Source organism: Glycine soja, chromosome 20, assembly GCF_004193775.1.
Source record: "Glycine soja cultivar W05 chromosome 20, ASM419377v2, whole genome shotgun sequence".
Classification (NCBI taxonomy): Eukaryota; Viridiplantae; Streptophyta; class Magnoliopsida; order Fabales; family Fabaceae; genus Glycine; species Glycine soja.
Genome location: NC_041021.1, coordinates 45,601,700 through 45,622,413, shown reverse-complemented (window position 1 = coordinate 45,622,413; position 20,714 = coordinate 45,601,700). Strand labels below are relative to the sequence as shown.

Genomic DNA, 20,714 nt, shown 5'->3' with positions numbered 1-20,714 from the left:
TACATTTTATTGTATTGGAATATACTTCATTAGTTATGACTTTACTTCTTTGAAATTACCACAAAGATTAGTATAGAAATGTATCACAAGGAATTCGAATAAGGAATTTCCTTCACTAATGAAATTTACACACCATGCGTCCACGCATATATATGTCCGCTAGCTAGAAAGCTAGATACCACTCTTATATACACCAAATTAATACCACTGCTAGGTTAAATTTCTGAATGATGGCAGAACTAGAAGGGTGCCTAGGTTGGAGAGATCGGAATATGTTTGATTTGTGACCGTTACCTAAAAGAAGATAATATAAAGTAACAAAGGAAAATATACTATGACATGCATTCATTAGATATTGATATTTAAAATAATATTCCTCTCATTATCCTCGAATATTCCTGATGGGGACCATATATATTGCCCATAGGTGACTTTGACGACAATCCATATATATATATATATATGTGAGTTGTTTTCTCCTTCGCTACGTAGATGAAGCTATGTATATGCGCAAGCGTAATTAAGCAATACATTATGATACTTGGTGACTCACTGCTAATAAGGGCAAATGCATAATTAATATATAATTGAGTCTAGTTGGTACATGAATATTGAATTCTCAAATTAAACTTTCCATTTATATATATATATATATATATATATATATATATGGCACCCAGATCACCGCCATGCAAATAATAACAACATCAAATACTGCAGTGCAACATTTAGATTAGTTTCAGACAGTTGCTCAATTGCCAGTTTTTCTTACTTTTTCTTCGGAAAAAAGATGCTTGGAATAGGGGAATTTGGGTTCTCAAGAATAACAGTTCGTGTGAGAGAGAAAGTAAAGATTTTGTATTAATTTTATTTTAAAAAAACAGAATTACATAGTTACCCCTTTTATTTATACTGGTTTAAATAAAGAAAAAAAAATGATGTTTTTGTAAAAAGAAAAAAGTGTTGGACGGTAACATAGAACTCTTAATTTTTAAGTAGATTTATGTTAGTAAATTCCTATATATACTTTTTTCTCTAATTATAAAATTTGTTCAACTAATTCACGCTCCTTAAAAAAAATAATTAATCATATTAAATATATCAATTTTTTATATTATTATTCCAAAATTATCTTTTTTTTATCTGTCTAACTACTTAATTATATCTAATTAATATTTGGAAAGAAAATAATTAACTAAGAGTATATAGGAAAAAAATTAATTAATACACTTAGAAATTAGAAAAAAAAATCTTATAAAAAGAGACAAGCAAATTTCTAAAAAAAATCTTATAATTAGAGATAAATTGAGTATATTGGAACCAACAAGATCCAACACATCCAACACAGTTAGTATTTGATAGATTATTGGATTCCTTAAACATGGTAACAAATATTTAATTTTTTAACCCTAATTATGAAGAAGGCTTTATAACTTTATTGGAAGAGATAAAACTCACTTCAAGGTTAATCTGATTACTTTTGATTATATGGTACGTTACTTTCAAAATATATATATATATATATATATATATATTATAAATACTGGAAATTAACTTTAATTAATTGATTAATCTAACTAATAGAGATTGATTAATTTTATCCATGTGATCGGAGGGAATATTATTGAGTATCCACACCTAACTCGCAATATAATTAGAAAGGTTGGATGATTGAAAGCTTTGACTTTTTGTGTGCTTGTGATTGTGCATGTACACTTGTTGTGCTTTTAAGGTCATTTTGCATAAAGTAATGTATGTAGGGTGATTAAAGAGGCAATGCAAAGGGTGCTGAGATTGGAAAAAAAAAAAAGAAAAAAAAAAAGAGGAGGGCAGGGTAAAAGAATATTATTGACTATTCAGGGGCAAGTAATCTTGTAAAAGATTCTAGTAATGAGCAATGGAGCTCCAGATTCAAATAGAAGTAGTTTACCCAGCTAATTCTTAAAAAAGATAACAAAAGAAAAAATAACCAAGGTTTTGTTTAGCATACCTAATAATGTAAGACCAGATGCTATCTATTACTTACTGTTAAGTACCCTCATACAATGCACCAAATACAACTTTTATCTGTTCATATTGGAGAATGTCAGTCACTTTAGACAGGTAATAAATCTCAATCTGAGGAAGAAAACAAACATTTCCTAAAGAGATTTGATGTGACTTAAGTTGTTCATCTAGAGTGGATTTGCACTGCACGTTTGCATTGTTTAAAATATAGTTTGGTAATCTATCATAAAAAATCAATAACTTTTATACCAATAGTAGATTATAAATTGTAGGGTAAGATTAAATGAAAATTAAATTAAAAATGATAAATATCTTGTCTTTAATTTTCATCATACATAACATGTTAAAACATCTTTAAGGCTCATTATTTTTAAATTGTATTACTTAATTCTTTTTATTATGAGATGCGATTTACGTGTCATACTGGATTGCTTAAAATTAAGTCATGATTACTTATATAAATAATGGTTATTTATGAGAAAAAATATTTTCTTGTCATTTAAGGAGGTAATTTAAAAGTTACTTAAAATTATACAATTAAAGTAAAATATGAGTTGCTTAACCAATTAATATAAAATAAAGAATTCAAAATGAGTTGTTTAAATTACATCCATTAAAAATGCTATTAGAGTTGTAATTTTATAAAATTATTTATGTGTATTTATGTAACTTATGCTGTTAGATGAAAAAATATAAATAGTTTTATTTACGAATGATTTTACATTACATGTTTCATACAAAGTACCAGTTTGCTTAAGGAGAGCATACAAAGTGGTTCTGGTCCATATCATCCTCCATGCATCGCTGCCATTCTAGGAAATGGCGCTGCTGCTACCTCGTTAATTTAGTGGATGATTGTCTTGTTTAAGTCATTTTCCTTGTTTCTATTAGGCTTGTGGCCCCGACAAACAGTTAACAGATTAGCTTCATTTCAGAAATTTTAAGTGGAAATTTAAAAATAATGAAAACAATATAAGAAATCAATTACTACAATAGTCATATTTTGCCATGTAAAGACTAAAATGGTAGTTTGATGAGGAATCAAATTTAGAAGATTCCAAGGCAGAATCCTGCAGTGCAAATGACTTAAATATGTATGCAAATTTTGACTGCTTGTATTTATTTGGCAATCTCTTGTGCAACTTGCAAGCTCATTTGGGGCCACTCAACCAAAAGGAGAGACAAGGGCGAAAAAAAATTAATGAGGACCCTCCAGCAAAACCTAACCTTTGCTGTAATCTTTAATAATCCACAACAGTCACTTGGTCATAATCTTATTAGTTTCATAACTGACAGTTCTAAGGAAGGTCTTCAGAAATACTATGGTAATTCACAGTTGCTGAAATTGGCATTTTCAAACCTGACACATGTCTGCATCTTCTTTTTTCCTATGTAGGTTGCGTTCGTTGCATCTTCCATTGGATATTCTTAGATCCTCCTTCATAGTCATCATGCTACAACTATCATATCATCCATTAATTCTCACTCCAACCAAACAGCCAACACAATGTAGGTGCTTAGGTGGACCACTTTTAATTCACAACAAATAGTGGTGTAATTAATAGTTTGCTCAATGTGTAAGGAATATGACTAAGTCAGAATAGTAACTTTTAATTTGTCACAATCTTGAGAAGCTGGACCAATTAAAACATTGAACATGCTTCCAAATTTAAATTTTGAAATTTCAGTTCACCTTCTGTGCCAAGGAGATAACATGGTAACCAGCTAGCATCGAGGGTGGGACTTTATTTAACATCAAAACTGTCACTTTCTGTGTAACCTCTATGATTTAAATCCCAGATAACAGGAGTAAAGAACATTTTAGTACAAAAAAAAAAGTCAGAAGAAAAATATCAGAGGACTTTCTACAGCAATTTTGGTCACAAAACTTGTGCAACATCTTAAAACTCAGTAGCCAGGGGAAGTAGAGGTATGTGTGGAGGAGGATGAGGTAGGGGAATTTGAATGAACAGCTCCTTCACTGTGATTAGCCCTATCATCTGAATTTGAAAGCTCAAACAGCTTTACTTTCTTAAACTGTGGCTTCTTAATTGAATCATCTGGTGGGTGTGAAACAGGTGTAGGATGTGTGGCCACTGGTGCATAAATTCTAGCAGGTGCTGCAACTGTGGCCACTTCTCTTGATGCTGTTGAGGTAGCTACAGCTGCATATTCTGGTGATTGGACAAAAATGTTCCCTACAAGGACAAAAGGTGCTGTTTGTGGATCGGAACTGTTGTGAACCATGGGAATTGGCCTTCTAGTGTGCAAACGGTATTTCTGTCCAAAACCCCAAAAGATAATTTTAGACTATGGATTCAGAATATGGAACAGTTGGAACCCAAGAATATATTAAGTTACTGTAACTCTGTAAATTCCACAACAAAAACTTATCACTATTTAAGATTGGAGGGGAGGGTATTAAGAAACAAGAAAAACAGTTAACGATGGAAAGAACAGGAGAGACCAATAGCTAAGACTCCAATTATGATTTTACTAGTTAAGCCAAATTTGATAGCCAAACGATGGGAAATTGGGATATATAAATCGTCTTATATAACTAACATACCTGCAAATGGCTTTTGACTTCATCATTTGTGAGGCCATCAACATTCATCAGCTCTCTGATTTGCTTTGGTGTGGCAGCTGCAGAAACAGCCAAAATTATCAATAAGCAATTATAGTAACATCTCAAACACAACAATCAGGACATACTATATATTCATCATTACCAAAAAAAGAACATACTATATATTGAGATACTCACAATCTGCACCCCCAAGCTGCTGAAGGGCATGCAAGAAGCGCTTATGCAAGTCCTGTGACCAGCACCTGCGAAGCTTTCTCTGTCCCTCATTCAGAGATTTTTCTTCTGCGGGTTCTACAGCGCTAGAACTCGTCGCAACTACCGGGGTTGAAGAGGGTGTTTTACTCAATGATTCACTTGGCTTTGAACTTTTTTCTTCCTTGTGGAGTGGCTGGAAAGCACCACCACCACTTCCACTTCTCTTCAGTTCCACCCCACACACTATCTTACTCACATCCTGAACAATTTTCCACGGGAAAATAGAATTTAGACACACATAAACAAGTCAATTCAACTCATCTCTTCAACACAAAGCACAAAACTCACTCAATTAAGCTTTTGATTGACAAAGCACAAAAACTCACTCAAACAATGACAAATTGACAATTAAGCTTTTGATTTCCTTACCTCCTCAGCTGGGGGATCTGGATTCCACAACTGAACAGATCTAAGCCAGTCTGATTTCCTCTTATCACTGTTATTATTTTCCTTTGAAACCCTTTGCTTGTGAGAATGTTGCTCATCATCTTCATCACAACAAGGGGATGATGATGATGCCCTTTTCTTGATTGGAATAAACTCCTCCAAAACAGGCCCTTCCGTTGACGTTGTCTGCTCCGAACACTCCGAGTGGCCATTCAAATTATACTCACTCGTAGTTCCAGACAATTGCTGCTTGCAAGTTTCAATGGCTGACAAAAAAACAAAAAAAATCAACAACAAACCCCAGAAACGAAAACAAACCCAGAAAAGAAAGGAGGAAACTTTATGATCCTCATGCCAAACAACAAAAGGGTATGATTGGTTTGGTAATTGGGTTACCTTGAGTAACCAGTTCCAAGGAAAGAGGAAGCTCTTTGGAGAACACCTGAATCTTACGGCGTTCTTCTTCTAATGTTTGGATGTAGTCAGGGAATCCCATCTTCAAACTCTGCATTTTCTCAGTGAAAAAATACATTTTATGGAAGCCAAGGTGGCGTTAAGAAGAAGAGCGAGAAGAATAGTGAGAGGGAGAAGGGATATATAAGGAAATGTCGTTTTGTGGAAGCAGAGAGAGAGAGAGAGAGAAGAATATGGAATCTTAGAATCAAATTTAGGAATAAATAAAACAGACTTGTAAACCAAGCAAGAAAAAACAATTGAAAAAAAAAAAACAAAAGAAAGAGAAAATTCCCAACAAAGATGGAAGAGAAAGAGAGAGACAGGTCGAGAAAACGAGAGACATTGAAGCGAACGGCTCGGGAAAATATCGCGGTCGAGGCGTCGCATACAAAACAAGAATCTTTGATGCATTTTATATTGCTTTTTTTGTTTAATATGTTCTGCTGCTGTTCTTGGCAGACGGATAAATATTAAATAGTTTTTTAGTTTTGGAAAAGAATGAGAAGATGAAACTGCTATTTATAAAATAAAAATAAAAAATAGAAATTAAAGTATATGAAAAAAAAATTACTAACAAAATAATTTAGATAGTTTTATAATCCCTTAAGTTTGACTCAATCATATTATTTTTAGTCCATAATTTTATAAAAATTTATTAATATAAGTGTATCAAAATAAGTTTGAATAATTAGATATATGTATTATATTAGAATGTCATTAAAAATATATTTTAAAATACTTAAAATCAACTCCAGAAACTAAGATTAATAAAAAAAATGTAAGTACATAATATTTCATAGATTTATCTCTTGAAACAAAAATAAAATAGTATTTCATAGAGAGTGATATAATATTAATAATGATAATAACAAGTAATCAATAATAATCGATCAATAACCTCTTTCATTTCTCGGAATGCCCCCTTATGATTTAAATGTACTATTTTGGTGTTAAAAAAAATCAAACAATAATCTCTACAAATAGGAGGGAGAGAAAGATATTTTATTCGCATTTTCATCGTGCGTTAGCAATTGCGTTACTCTTTCCGGTCTTGTCTATCTATTCACTAATCACTATTCTAGTTTAAGGATAAGATAAAAAAATTCTCTCCTCTATCCTTTTTCTGCCAACCTTTCTATTTCAATATTACACTAAATCATCTTATGAAAAGTAAGTTTTTGTCAAATTATACTAATTAAAAAAATTATACTAAATCAGTTTATAGCTAATACATTCACATTTTCGGTGAAAAATAAATTTATATTATCATTTAATCATTAATTAATATTAATATATTAAATTTTAATATTATTTTATAAAAATTGATAAAATTCTCATAAATAATAAATTCTAATTAGATAATAATATAAAATTATTTTACTTCATGTATAATATTTTTTTATAATAGTTTTCATTATTTTAAGTTTAATTTTATATAGTGTGATCATAAAAAAATTATATAATCAACCAATTAAAATTATAATAAATATGACTTTTAAATTAATTAATAAAATTTATTTATTTTTATCTCTAAACCCTTTTTGAATTTTTGTTTTTAATTTTAATCTAAATATTAATTTATTAAAGTTTCAAAACTTTTTCTTTGATGTGACTTTCTATCTTTATTATCAGATAACAATAACAATGTAAAAAATGAGATAACAATGACATTAATAATTAGACTAATGTCATCAATTAGTCTAAACAAATAAGAAATTAAAAATTATATATGACTGTTTCATAGATTCATTGGATTAGATTACCAATGTGTGTTATATTATTAATTAATTTTTTTACAAAATTAATTAATATTGTTACTTGATTAAAAAAAACACTAAAGTTGTTAATAAAATAAAAAATACAGACACAAATAAGCCAAGAAAAATCATTGTTTAAAGACTAAGAATAAAAAATAAAAAATGCTTAGAAAGATTAAACCTAAATATATGTTGAAAGATATCTATCTCTTAATCTCAATACTTAATACTTCAAGAGGTTAATTCTAAATTAAAAAAAAAAAATACATATGCAAGAATATACCCCCATGAGTTCCAAAGAAAAGGGAAAGACCACGTTGCAGGCGTGTCTTATGCGGTAGTATTATGAGTGGTAGGCAAGATGCATTAAATTGGCCTTTCATGCGTTCCAATGGCCAACCCTATTGCTATCATTCTCAATGCTCCTATGATTCTCTCGCGAACCGCTGGTACCAGCTGTGCGTGACTTTTGTTACGTCTCGGTTTCTAAAAATATTTAGGAATAATTGCAAATTCGCAATGACTTGACATTAGCTTATTATTATATTTTTGGGTGTCTAAAATGACTGGACATTAGCTTAGTTTATTATTACACACAACAGTCCTGTTTAGGGCATGTTTAGATGAATTAATTTAGTCCTGCCTACGATTTGCTTATTCTAAAAATTAAGGGACTAATCCTTTATTTGGGTAATGAGAGAGAAGTAGAGAAGGAAAAAAAAAATAGGGGAGAAGAGAGAATGCGTAAAAAATAAATAAATTATTAAAGTTTTTTAATTGAAAGCAATATGAGAGAAGTAAAAGAGAAAGAAAAGTTGAATTTTTTCTTCGCTCATTTGGTTAAATAAAAAAGTGGAGAGAAAGAAAATAATTTTTTTAAAAAGACATATTTACCCATAATTTCTGTTCATATCCATTTCTCTCTTTACAACTTCTCCCTTCTCATTTTCTACTAATCTTATTAAATTATATAGAGTATTAAACTTATTTTCTCTAATCTTTCCAAATACTTTCAATTCAATAAATTAGCTTATTAGTTTTTAACCTTTCAAATAGTTTTTATGGTTTAACTAGCTTGTAGACTAATTTTACTAAATATTTAATAGTTTTATGATTCTTATAAGTGATGATTCTCATACTTTCTTGTACTAAATGTTCCACTAAAGTATTTTATCCCTTCTCTCTATTTATCTCTCTCCATATAGATTAAAGATATAGAAGGGATAACAAGTAGATGATTGCCTTTCTTTGGGAAATGAATGATAACAAGTAGGATATTTCTGGTGTTTTATGTATATGGCAGTTCCACTGCTACAAATATTATGTTTTACGACACTATTTCTAAGGCGATTCTTTGTGGATCGTCTTAAAAAGTATCGCGGTGACAATTTTGTAATTAGTGAAATTAAAAAAGCTTTTTACGACTGACATTCTAAGGCGGTTATTAAAAACCGTCTTAAAATGTATGTTAGTGGAAATCCTATCATTTTATGGAATGAAAACTAGGACGGTTTTACTTAAAAATTGTCTTCGTTCTCATCCCCAAAATTAAAACCCTACATAGTTGTTCGTGTTCTTTCACATTCTCTCATATCTTAAATACACTAAACCCTAGTCAAACAAAACGACAAGGTGGAAGAGCGTTGCTGTCGCTGCCAAGAGGCCCTCCTCCTCCCCCCTCTTGCCCTCGCCTCGAACCCTTCAATCACAAAAAGGTACTCATTGTTCCATCTTCTTCTTCTTCTTTAAGAGGAAAAAGGTTCGACTTTTCTACTAACAAAACCTAACAAACTAATATTTTTCGATAAAAATAAATAAAAGTCTTCCTTCCTTTTCTTTCAGACACGTCCGTTATTGTTGATAGTGTTCACCAAGATTGGGAGTCACCATTCCATGGAAGACTTTGTCGTCAGAGGCAAAGAGTCCAAAGATGAGGTTCAGATTTACACCTGGAAGGACGCTACTCTCCGAGAACTCACCAATCTTGTAATTTCTCAATTTGACCTAATGTGTCTTCACTCCATTTTTTTTCTTCCTTTATTGCCTTTTATGCTTATGGTTGGCTCACTCAGTGTGTTTTGCAAAGGTCAAAGAAGTGGCTTTGACTGCAAGGAGAAGAAACGCCAAACTCTCCTTCGCCTTTGTATTCCCCGACAAAAATGACCGTTTCAAAGTTTAAGAGGTAATTCGATCTTCTCTCTCTACTTAGGGTTTGTTGCCATCACTTTTTTGTTTTTTTTCCCTAGCATAATAATAATAATAATAATAATAATAATATACTATGATTATGTATCCAAGTTTGAGGATGATGTCCCATAATAATAATAATATACTATGATCAGCATTTTTGCTCTCACGAGTTCTTCTTTGCCGTTACCCTCTTATTCTTTGCTGTCTTTGGAGCCTTCTTTTGTGTGGAACAGAGCAGATTTCACCTCCCGGGGTTTTTTGAACCGTGCCCATGTCTAAAGTTTTCATTGCTCTGCATTGTGTTAGTTTGTTTTATTTGAATAATAATGCCCTGCTTCTGATATTATAGTAATGTATAAACAAAAGATTTTTTAATAAATATTATTAAGTATAATTCACGATACAAACATGCAAATAGAAACACATGCATTACCTTTGTTCTATTCTATTATTTCTTAAAAGAAAAAGAAAAAGATCGGAAGAAGAAGAAGATATAAGAAAAAGAAAGCTGTGAGTATGTGTATTATTTTTTTTTCTTTCTAACTATTCGGTTTTTATGTCAGAGTATATTATGGTTTTTATGAGTGAAGAAGTATTACTCTAAAATTTTTATATGCGTGATAGAGAGACTATTTTTTTTTTTTACATCAAATTTTGCGAATTGTGGTTTGTACTAGGAATGAAAATATTGAAAGATGTATAAATTCAATGATTGTATATGTTGTGGATCAGACTTTAATTTCCGAGTCCCGTGAGAACCATGAAAACATAGAATGAATTTAAAGAGTTTAGGGTATATAGTTATTTTCGTTTTTAAATGTATAAATTGTTGATAAATTTATTTTTGAAAGATTAAAATTTAAAAATTAGTCTTCTAAAGTGTAAAAAATACGATAAATTTATCGGACCATTAACTTTCGATCATTATCGTTAATAAAATAGTCTACGTAATACAAATGAATGAATTTATCACAAGATTGATTGTCAACGTAACCATGTTGAATAGATTAAACGAAAATGTTAGTAAGTTACTATTATTAGACCTAAATGTCAGTAACTTTTTGTTGGACGATAATGTCTATAATATTTTTTTGGACAAAAATATTAGTAATTTTTATTTTTGGAACAAAATGTCTGTATGTTTCCATTTGATAAAAATGTCAGTAAGTTATTATTATTGGACCAAAATGTCAGTAATTTTTATTGGACTTAAATTTCAGTAATTTTTTGTTGAACCTAAATATTAATATGTTTCTATTAGTCTAATTTGTTAGACTCTAAATTTTGTTTCATTTAAAGGTAAAATATAATTTTAGGATAAATTTCTCCCAAATTTTGAATTTAAATCTTGCAAAGATAAATTTTTCAACGATTTACACATTCAGAGACGAAAATAGTTATTTATCATTTTTTTTATTGGTAACTCAAAAGGCGTAACTCATTTAGCTTGAATTTGTAAAACTAATATGATATACATTAAACAAACTTGGGAAGGAATGAAAAACTTTCATTGTGACTATGTTTAAAATAGGATTGTAAGGTTATGATTTAAGAAAAAAGATATACCTGTGCATCAAAAAAATTATCTAAAAAACAAATAGTTTTAACAAATTTACGCTTATTATTATTTAAAATTTAGATATACTCATTGATTTCAAGTAAACTAAAATGATAGTTAAAAAATTATAAAATTTAAAGATGACTTTAATATATAATTACTTTATGAATTTATTTCATCTTAATTATGTTATACTTTCATTTGGAACATTATATATATATATATATATATATATATATATATTGCTTTATTGAAAAAGAGTGGACTTTTTTAGATATTTAGTTTTAATATTTGCATATATATTATTTAATTTGTTTCAAAATTTATAATAATATAAAATATCCAAAGAAAAGTGTCCAATGATGTTAATTGGAATTTTATTAGAAGAAGTCTCTTATTTAATGTTTAATATTGTATTATATTTTAGTTTTGTGTTAATTTTTTTAATGTTTTATATAATCATATTAGTATATTTGTTTTACTAATAAACATCTAGGGTCTAATAAATTAGTATAATAGAAACATATTGATATTTAGGTTTAACAAAAAATTATTGACATTTACGTCTAATAAAAAATTATTGATATTTTGATACAATAGCAATTTACTGACATTTTGATCTAATGATGGTAATTTATTGACATTTTTGTCCAATGGAAATGTACTGACATTTTGGTTCTAAATAAAAAATTATTGGCATTTTCGTCCAAAATAAATTATTGACATTTAGGTTCAATAATGATAACTTACTGACACTTTCGTTCAATCTATTCCCTATGGCTACATTGGCAATCAATTTGTGTCAAATTTGTCAATTTGTGTCATATATGTTATTTTATTAATAGTAATGAATGAAAGTTAACGGTCAGATAAATTTATTACACTTTCGGAAACAATATTTAAATTATAATATTTCAAAGATAAATTTATCAACAATTCACACATTCAAAAATAAAAAATGATTATTTACTTAATGAGGTTATTAGTAAAAATACGGAGACGCAAAGAAGAGAAAATAGATAACGGGAGAAAGAGAAACTGCTCATACATTGCTTATACAATGATGCAAGATGTTCTAGCTAGCTAACAAGCAACGAGTTTCCATCATCAAAGGCCTATTCACAGGCTTAGGGAGCTACCACTGATCACTTACTATCAGTTATGATGGATTTGATTTTCCTTGAGGAAGTAGGATAATGTCCCACTTTCATTTGGGTCAATTTCTTAGGCATCTATCTTGTCTATAATGATCTCTACATTCTACCACTAACTAAAACTCTTTGGCATTTGTTCATAGAGAAGAGATTAACCAGGGTGGACAGTGGAGGTAATTTCAAACGAAAATGATAGAAGGAGCACAGGGGTTGTAGAGAGGAAGTTGCGGGTAATTGTCACATATATTAATCTTATGTTTGGAAGAGCAATTTCAAAATTTTAAGAAATTTGAAATGCCTAGAATTTGAATTGTTTTGATTTTAATTTTCTTCATTTTTCAAGTGCTTTGTTTGGATAAATCAATTCAAATTTATTCAATTTTAAATTTTTTGTTTGGATAGGGCAATTCAATTTCCTCCATATGCAAAATTTCAATTTTATATTTTAAATAGATGAAATTTCAATAATAAACTTTATAGAAAACAAACACAATCTAATTTTGAAATACTAATTAAAATATTTTTCAATTTTAATAATTTAAAAATACAAAATATTGATAATTTTAACTAGGGTTGTTTTGCCTCACCACAACTAGTGATGTTTTTAAATCGACATCAACCAAGACTATTTTTCGGTTGACATCAAATAGGGTTTTTTTGGCAAAGTATGTCGAGAATATTTATCAGCTGACGTCAGTCGGGGCTATTTTTCGATTAACGTTGGTTGAGTCTATTTTTCAGTCAATGTTGGCTATGTTTTTTTAACCAACATCGGCTAGAGTTTGTTTGACTGACACCAACTACGGTCTTTTCAAATAACATTGACCAAGGCTATTTTTAGCCAATGTCGACCTAAAAAATCCTAGCAGGCGTTGACAAAAAAATCTAGCCAATATCTGCTAAAAAATAACTTGGTCAATGTCGACCAATAGAACCTACCCAATGTTGGCCAAAAAATATCATTGGTCAACGTTGATCGAAAAATCCCTAGTCGAAGTTGACTAAAAAACAGCCTTGACCAATGTTGGACAAAAAACCCTACTCAACATCAGCTATAAAATAGCCTTGACTGATGTTGGCTAAAAAATAGCTATGGCCGATGTCGACCAAAAAAACCTAGTGGATGTTGACTGTAAAAACCTAGTCGATGTCGACTAAAAATAGTCATACCCGATGTCGGTCAAAAATACCTACCTGATGTTAGTAAAAAAACTCTAGCCAACACCAACCAAAAAACCTAGCTAATATGGTTAAGAAATAGCTCTGGCTGATGTCAGCCAGAAAACCCTAGTCGATGTTAGGAAAAAAAATTCTAACCGACGTCGGCTAAGAAAATCTAGTTGACATAAGCCAAAACACCATAGTTAGCATTGACTGGAAAATAACCCTAGCCAATATTGGCTAAAAAATAGTTTTTGCTGATGTTGGCTGGAAAAACCTAGTTGAAGTCAGCTGAAAAACTCTAGCAGACGTCTACTTAAAACTTAGCCACGACTGATGATAGTAGAAAAAATCTAATCAACGTCGGCCAAAAAAATCATTGGTCAACATCAATTTAAAAACCTGAATGAGAACGACCAAAAAAATCCTTGACCGACATCAGCAAAACATTCCCATAATTGACATTAGTGAGAAAATAACCCTAACTAACATCATTTAAAAAAAAAATTAGCTGATATTGGTAAAAAATAGCTTTGGTTGAAATAATACAAAAAAAATTCTGACCAAAAAAACCTCGGCCAACGTTAGTAAAAAACAACTTAGGTCGATGTCGACCGTAAAAACTTTGGTCACCCGTAGTTACGAGTGTTGAGCGAGAAAGAGTCACGAGTAAGAACGTGAGTTAGAATGAGCATCTCTGAAAAAAAAATTCAAGTTCTATATTTTTTGAGAGAATTTGAAATCTCACTATTTTAATCAATGAAAATAATTCATAAAAATATCAAAAATTAAATGTCCTTTCAAATATTCTATTCAAACAAACTATTTTATCATGAATCCTTTTAAATTTCTTAAAAAAATGAATTTTCCTACTAAATTGTTCCATCCAAACACACTATAAGACTTCGATACTCAAATAAAAAAATAGTTAGATGACCAACTTGAGGCAAACCACGTCTTATATACATGTAGAATGCGTCCAAAAAATTGTTAGTAGTTGAAAAAATATATATAAGTAAATAAAATAATAAAAATAATAATTAATTAAAAAAAATACAAATTTTTAGATTTTTTTTTACAAATATGAAGGAACACATTTTATATATTACATATACATATAAATAGATTCAATTTTATGCGCAACACACACAATACAGATCAAATTTTGAAATGGGTAAAAACACTAAAATCATGGTTTCTTAAAAAAAAATTAATAAAAGAAGAAAATTACATTTTTGCCTAAATTTATTCGTAATGGGTCTATCAGTTCTGCCAAACAGATTGGATGAGGCCCACTAGAGTTGGTAACGTTAGATGGGTCAGCCTTGTGTAATATGCCACCCATCCGGACATGGCCGATAGAGTTACGTTGCCATCAAATTTTGTCTGTTTTTTAACCAAAATTTCTTTTTATCGGTTTGGTTTCCAATGCAACCAAGCAAATAACAATAACATGATTTTTTACAATCCCAATTTTCATACGCTAGTCGTTGAATTTTTTTTACAGACAAGATGGTAGTATATAGCTTTTTTTTGGGGAATGAGTATATAGCTTAAAGCAGAATCGGTCCAATAGTAAATTAGACCTGAAACAATTTTTTAAAAATTTATTACTTTTAATAAAAGTTATATTTTGAACCTTTTATTTTTCAACGTATGTGGTCTTTTTATTTTATAAAAATCAAAAATATTTTTTTATTGGTGTACCTAAAGCTTGAGTTTCAGATATTTTACTCTTGGGTCAATCCTGACCTAAAGGAAAGAAAAAGGAAAATTTAATGAATAATTACGGAAAAAGAAATAGACATATAAAGATACAAGATAAATATGATGTAATATAACACAAAACCAGAAACGAACACCCTCTGTCATTGCTGCATATATAGCTTGAGTCAAGTTCTTCTATTTAAGAATATGGTTTACATATAGTACCGAAAAAAAAAACAATATGGTTTATATTGCGTTGCTTTGACTAATAATATCGTATTGTAGAATACAAATATGTTGCACGTCTGATTTTTAAGAAGAACAAAAAATTAAAAAAAAATACAAATCAATTAATTATGAGTCAATTTTTTTGTTCCAAATAAAAAATATTAAATAGATTAAAAAAATCTAATTTTTTATTTAATAATTATATTTTATCTCTTCTCTTTCCCACCATCATAACTTAACATTATCAATATCCACATTATTATCATCTATATTACATACATACTATTATCATCCTTTTAATTGTCATCTCTACTGAATCATTGTTATTCTTATTATCGTAACCACTACAACCCTAGACTCTATAATTACAATTACCTCCATTGATATTGTCATTATTGTAATTGTGATCACTACTACTAGTACAAATACAAACCTAAATGCATTTTATTTTGATAGTTTTGGACTTAATTGTGTAACTTTACTAAAAAAAAAGTTATTTATACTTATTTTTTAAAATGTGCTCAGATAAAATCATTTCAATTGATTAATTAACATGTTATCATCAAGTTCTATAATTATGAATCACTCGTGGGTTATTTGTTTTTCCTTATGCCTTCATGGAGTCTGTGTGATCACTCCCTTTTCTTTAGATCAGTTGAATGGTAGACTATTGGAAGTTGCGACCCTTTAATTTGGTGGCTCAGTTTTGCCTTACACTATACTTGCATGCTTACAGGCTAACTGGTACTTTTAGTTAACTTAACTGACCACAGGAAAAGAAAGAAAGATGGTGATTAAATTGGAGGGAAATATCAAAATAAGAAGGAACACTGATTGAAAAATAGCTGCAGAGGGCAACGTGAAGTGAGGAGCTAGGCAGTGACAGATGAATGATGAGGAGCTATGAAAGTCTGAGATTCGAAGTTAATTTCCTTTCTCGTACAAAAACAACAAAATGGCAAAGTTATCTTCGGCTTTCCCACATTCAAGTCCCACTTAAACCTAATTCACAAAGCATACTCATGCACCACCTACAGTGCTCCTCTGTCTGTACTTGTTTGGCTCATGTCATTCAATCCATGTGTTGGATCGAATCCAAAGCCTCTCTTGGCCATTCATGCATCTTCTAATTGGTCTAACCCTAGAAAGTTTTTGCTTTCACCTAATTAATTATCACCACAGCTAGCATGTGGAATTCCTGCTGTGAAGAATTTTATCATAAACATGCACGGGATTTGAATTGACAAATGTTATTTCCTATGATTTTGGAAAGGACAAATTTCTACATATGGCCAGTTATTATGTGGGACGTTGGTAGACTAAAGTATTTCCAGCTATTTTGGAAGGACAAATTATTAACTCATTGAAAACTTAAGTAGTTTTGTCAATGGGATAACTAACTTACACAAGATTCTAAAGAAATAAAAGACATCCAGTTGAATAGACTAGCACAAGCTTTTAAAAAAATAATCATAAGAAAAAGAACTTTAATTACCATTTGTATTGTTTGGAATTGTTATTTCTTCTTATAATTTCTGTAGAAAGTTTTGACATGTAATGTTCAAATAATCTCATGTGGAAAGAGGGATAGGTCAGTCAAAGGCTTTTCAAACATTAATGTGTACCTAGATCTTTCATTTTGTCTGTTGTAGATATATTTAATAGGAAGAAGGAAACCCATCAAATGGTACTTGGTCACTGACAACTCGCATCACGTGGAAAGAGAAAGATTTATGTTCCTAGACGTTCAACACATAAAAATGAAATTGGTTGCCTTTAAAGGCAACCAACAAAGACACGTTGTAAATATATGCTGGATTGGTAAGAATCCTCTGTACCTGCCATAAACAATGTGTAATGTTGTATGTCAAGGTTCTAATAATTAAGCCACAATATAGCATAAGTAAATTTTGTTATAGTTAAATTCATGTTTCCGCTGGCAAAAAAAATGTATATACTACAAAAGCCTCATACGAAACCTTTATTTCTAACAGATACCACAATTTATATAAGATTGCTAAGGAAGAACTAAACTATTAATTTGTAACATGTTTGTTTAATTTCAAGTGATGATGAAAAAATGAATTTGTAAAAAAAAAAAAACCCTTAGGCATGTTAGTTTAAAATATATTTCAAAACTTTACAAGAAACATCTTGTAAAGAGACTACTTAAATTTTATTTTAAAAGTCACTTTTTATGTTAAAAATGTCAGAAAATAAACAAATCAAAACATCTTTTAGACAAAAAAATAAAAAATCAACTTCTAAAGTCTAAACCAGTGAAAATATTATACATGAATTTGCTAATTAGTTCAACCAAACTCCTAAGCCTAAAAGGTAATTAATATAGTCATTTTAGACAAATATATTAGTTCAGATTAACATGAATTAATTTTCTTCCCCACAAGAATGATATTTCTCACAATTTCTACCCAAAGAAGATATTTTTTATATTAAATAAATCAATTTACCTTAGTTCAGACAGTCAGGTGTTCAGCACTCTAGCTACATTGGATAAACTTAGTTGTCCATGATCTGTTTCTTCTTCTCATCAAACTAGAGTAGTCTGGGAGAGTTGATAGGAGAACAATTATAACCTAGAGCCTACAAGAAATTAATCTCTAGGCAGTAGGTATACTGAACTAGCTTAGATCAACTCAAATTGGAACTTCTGCCTAACCTTTTGCTACCTTTTTTAGTTGGTGGATCACCTGAATGAAGGCCAAGAGATATAGGTTGGTCATTGATGAGATGATTGACCAGTCACTCAAAGATTCTAAGTTTTAGGGCTATGTCCAATCAAAGACATGGCCTACCAGCCCTTTACTTCAGCCCATTAATGCTGCCCCCTATCAATTTTATCCACCATCGATGGTACTACACTGTTCACGAGATACTTCAAGTTAAGACCTGACTCGCCACCACAACAATCTCCCCATATTTCTGACCTTTTCCTAGACATTGTGAATTTCATCATTTTGTTATAATATACCTTGGCGGCAGCTATTCAAAATTTACTAGGGTGATTTCACATGAATTATAGTAATTACTTAATTACATACGTAGTATGGTCATGGATATTGAGTACTTATTAAAATGAGTAAACTACACTCATCATTTTTTAGGTCTCTTAAAATTACACAAAATTTTCTTATTTTTTTAACATATATTTAGAGCAACCTTTCTGATAAAGAACCACGCAGAGTGTGATATTTTTCAAAAATTTAAAAAGACTAGTGTAGAAAATTAAAAAAGTGTCATATGTAATATTTTTTAAATAATTAAGATGATTAGTGTAGGGATAAAAAGGCAATGAGAATCCGTGTATTCGATCTTATGAAACTTTAAGGATAACTAGTATAATTTACTTTGTTAAAATTTTGCAGTGCAATTTTATACAAACATGCTAGATTAGTTATATGAAAAATGATTATTATCTTGATTTATGTGTGTATATACGCAAAAGCTACACGTACAGATGCTAGATTTCTTTCTCTGTAGGAATTGGCCGGAACAGTTAAAGTTGATTCACTCGAGTTTCATTACATGCAGTACTTTTCCATCACTATCGCAATTCCTTTGATAAAAACTAAGTGAGAGAGAGAGGGACACATGTCTCCGCTTCTACAGTTCTCCATGTCTACTTACTCTGTTCCTATTACCACTCACACTTATAGTTTTGCGTGTTTACTGTCTGTATCTGAAATGGAAAGAGACTGTACCATTGCACACTCACTCTCACTTTTGGGTGTGTGTGCATTGCATATACAGATAGTTTTTTTTTTCAAATTAAAAAAAAGAAGAGAGATAAATCAAAGAGATGCTATGGTAGCGAAGGAAAAAATTGTCATCATATATATCCAAAGAAAATCTAAAGGTTTTTGGTACACTTAGCTTTTAAGTCAATAATTGAATGAGTTTGTGTACCCTATCAATAACAATATCAAAATCTTTAAATTTTTTAAAATGTTGAGTTTCTCAAAATATAAAGAAAAAAGAGTCAACCAATACTGGTTGAAAAATTTATTTTACTTTTGTAATTTTTTACAACAATTTTTAACAATTAAGATAGAGAAAATAAATTTAAGTAAATAATATGATAAGAAAAAGAATATGATACATAAACATATGTTATTTTAAACATCTCGTTAATATTTTTTTCTCTCTCACACAAGCTATTGAATAACAAGTGAATATCCATCTAGTGATTTGGTGCAGAGTGAATGGTGATCGGTGAGACGAGGGAGAGGTGAAGGATTAAAAAAGAGGAAGTGCCAGTGCCACTGTCACCAGCAATCTAGTAGATTCCTCTGCAGTTTTATGTCAACCCTACTCTTGCGTGTGTAACATTATAATAATTATTATTGTCTGAAATTCTATTAGTATCTTTTGTCATCAACACACTAGCATAGTTAATTAGTAGTAATAAAAATAACTGATGGACGTGATATCGATAGATGCTAACTGTAACTGATACCGTGTAAGAAAATTAACTTGCATTTACGTCTGTCGCGACTGAAATTAAACTTCTACCTAAAATACTATTTGTGCTTCTATTCTAAGCTTTGCCTCCTCCACTCTTCTGTCTTTGCTGGTGCTGTCAACTCCATTTCTAAACATGTCAAAATGCACACATCGTTATCATCCTTATTGTTTCCTTCATTCCACGTGCGCCTACACAGATGACACGTGCCTCCTCTCCTCATACATATACATTAATATTACCCTCTTTCTCTATGCTACCAAGCATAGTAATCCCACAGTGGAAAGAAAATGAGAAAGCAGACAAATATTTAAAACCTGAGTTTAATAAAGAAAAAACTGTTAATTTTTGTTAACTGGTAAACTTTTTTCTTCAATTTCTTTTAACATTTTATTTAATGAAATAAAAGAAAACACACTATTATTTGTATTTTTTGTTTTTTTTTACTAAATTAAATGTATAAAATATTTATCTGTTTTGTCATGATTAACCTCTCTTAAAAAATTTAACTAATCACTTCTAATAAACTGTTTTTAATCACACTTTTCCTGTGTACAAGTTTCAAACATTTCATTTAATAATCCAAGTTTAGTTTCACTTATAATGATGTAACATCAGTTTCTTTTTTCTTTTCCTTAAAGCTAGATAAAACACCATAAGATAAAACAAGTACACAAAAGCAAGCATTTTCTTATTAAAAATTAAAAACACTCGAATAAAAAAACACAGATTAATTATGTTTATTTATGGCCTTTCTCGTCCCTCCACATTGAAATTCTCA

The 20,714-nt window shown here is 30.1% G+C and overlaps 2 protein-coding genes across 4 annotated transcripts; one reads left to right on the top strand and one right to left on the bottom strand.

Moving 5' to 3' along the window:
- Window positions 1–2,690: 2,690 nt before the first annotated feature.
- Window positions 2,691–5,890, bottom strand: LOC114401579 (transcription factor HHO3-like). Of its 3 annotated transcripts, none has more exons than XM_028364129.1 (5): window positions 5,636–5,888; window positions 5,222–5,505; window positions 4,775–5,051; window positions 4,577–4,653; window positions 2,691–2,899 (listed from the first exon to the last, which is right to left on the bottom strand). In XM_028364129.1, exons 1-5 carry the CDS (start codon window positions 5,769–5,771, stop codon window positions 2,852–2,854), a joined length of 822 nt encoding a protein of 273 aa, XP_028219930.1. In that variant the 5' UTR covers window positions 5,772–5,888; the 3' UTR covers window positions 2,691–2,851. The 3 variants fall into 3 exon arrangements, with proteins under 3 accessions (XP_028219930.1, XP_028219929.1, XP_028219928.1); XM_028364128.1 differs by lacking the exon at window positions 2,691–2,899 and adding an exon at window positions 2,981–3,461 and having other exon boundaries at window positions 5,636–5,890; XM_028364127.1 differs by lacking the exon at window positions 2,691–2,899 and adding an exon at window positions 3,649–4,287 and having other exon boundaries at window positions 5,636–5,878.
- A 1,907-nt stretch (window positions 5,891–7,797) lies between these two features.
- On the top strand, window positions 7,798–9,631 carry LOC114402160 (histone deacetylase complex subunit SAP18-like). Its single transcript, XM_028364668.1, has 4 exons — window positions 7,798–7,901; window positions 9,068–9,167; window positions 9,295–9,438; window positions 9,539–9,631. The coding sequence occupies exons 1-4, from the start codon at window positions 7,798–7,800 to the stop codon at window positions 9,629–9,631; spliced, it is 441 nt and encodes a 146-aa protein (XP_028220469.1).
- Window positions 9,632–20,714: the final 11,083 nt, after the last annotated feature.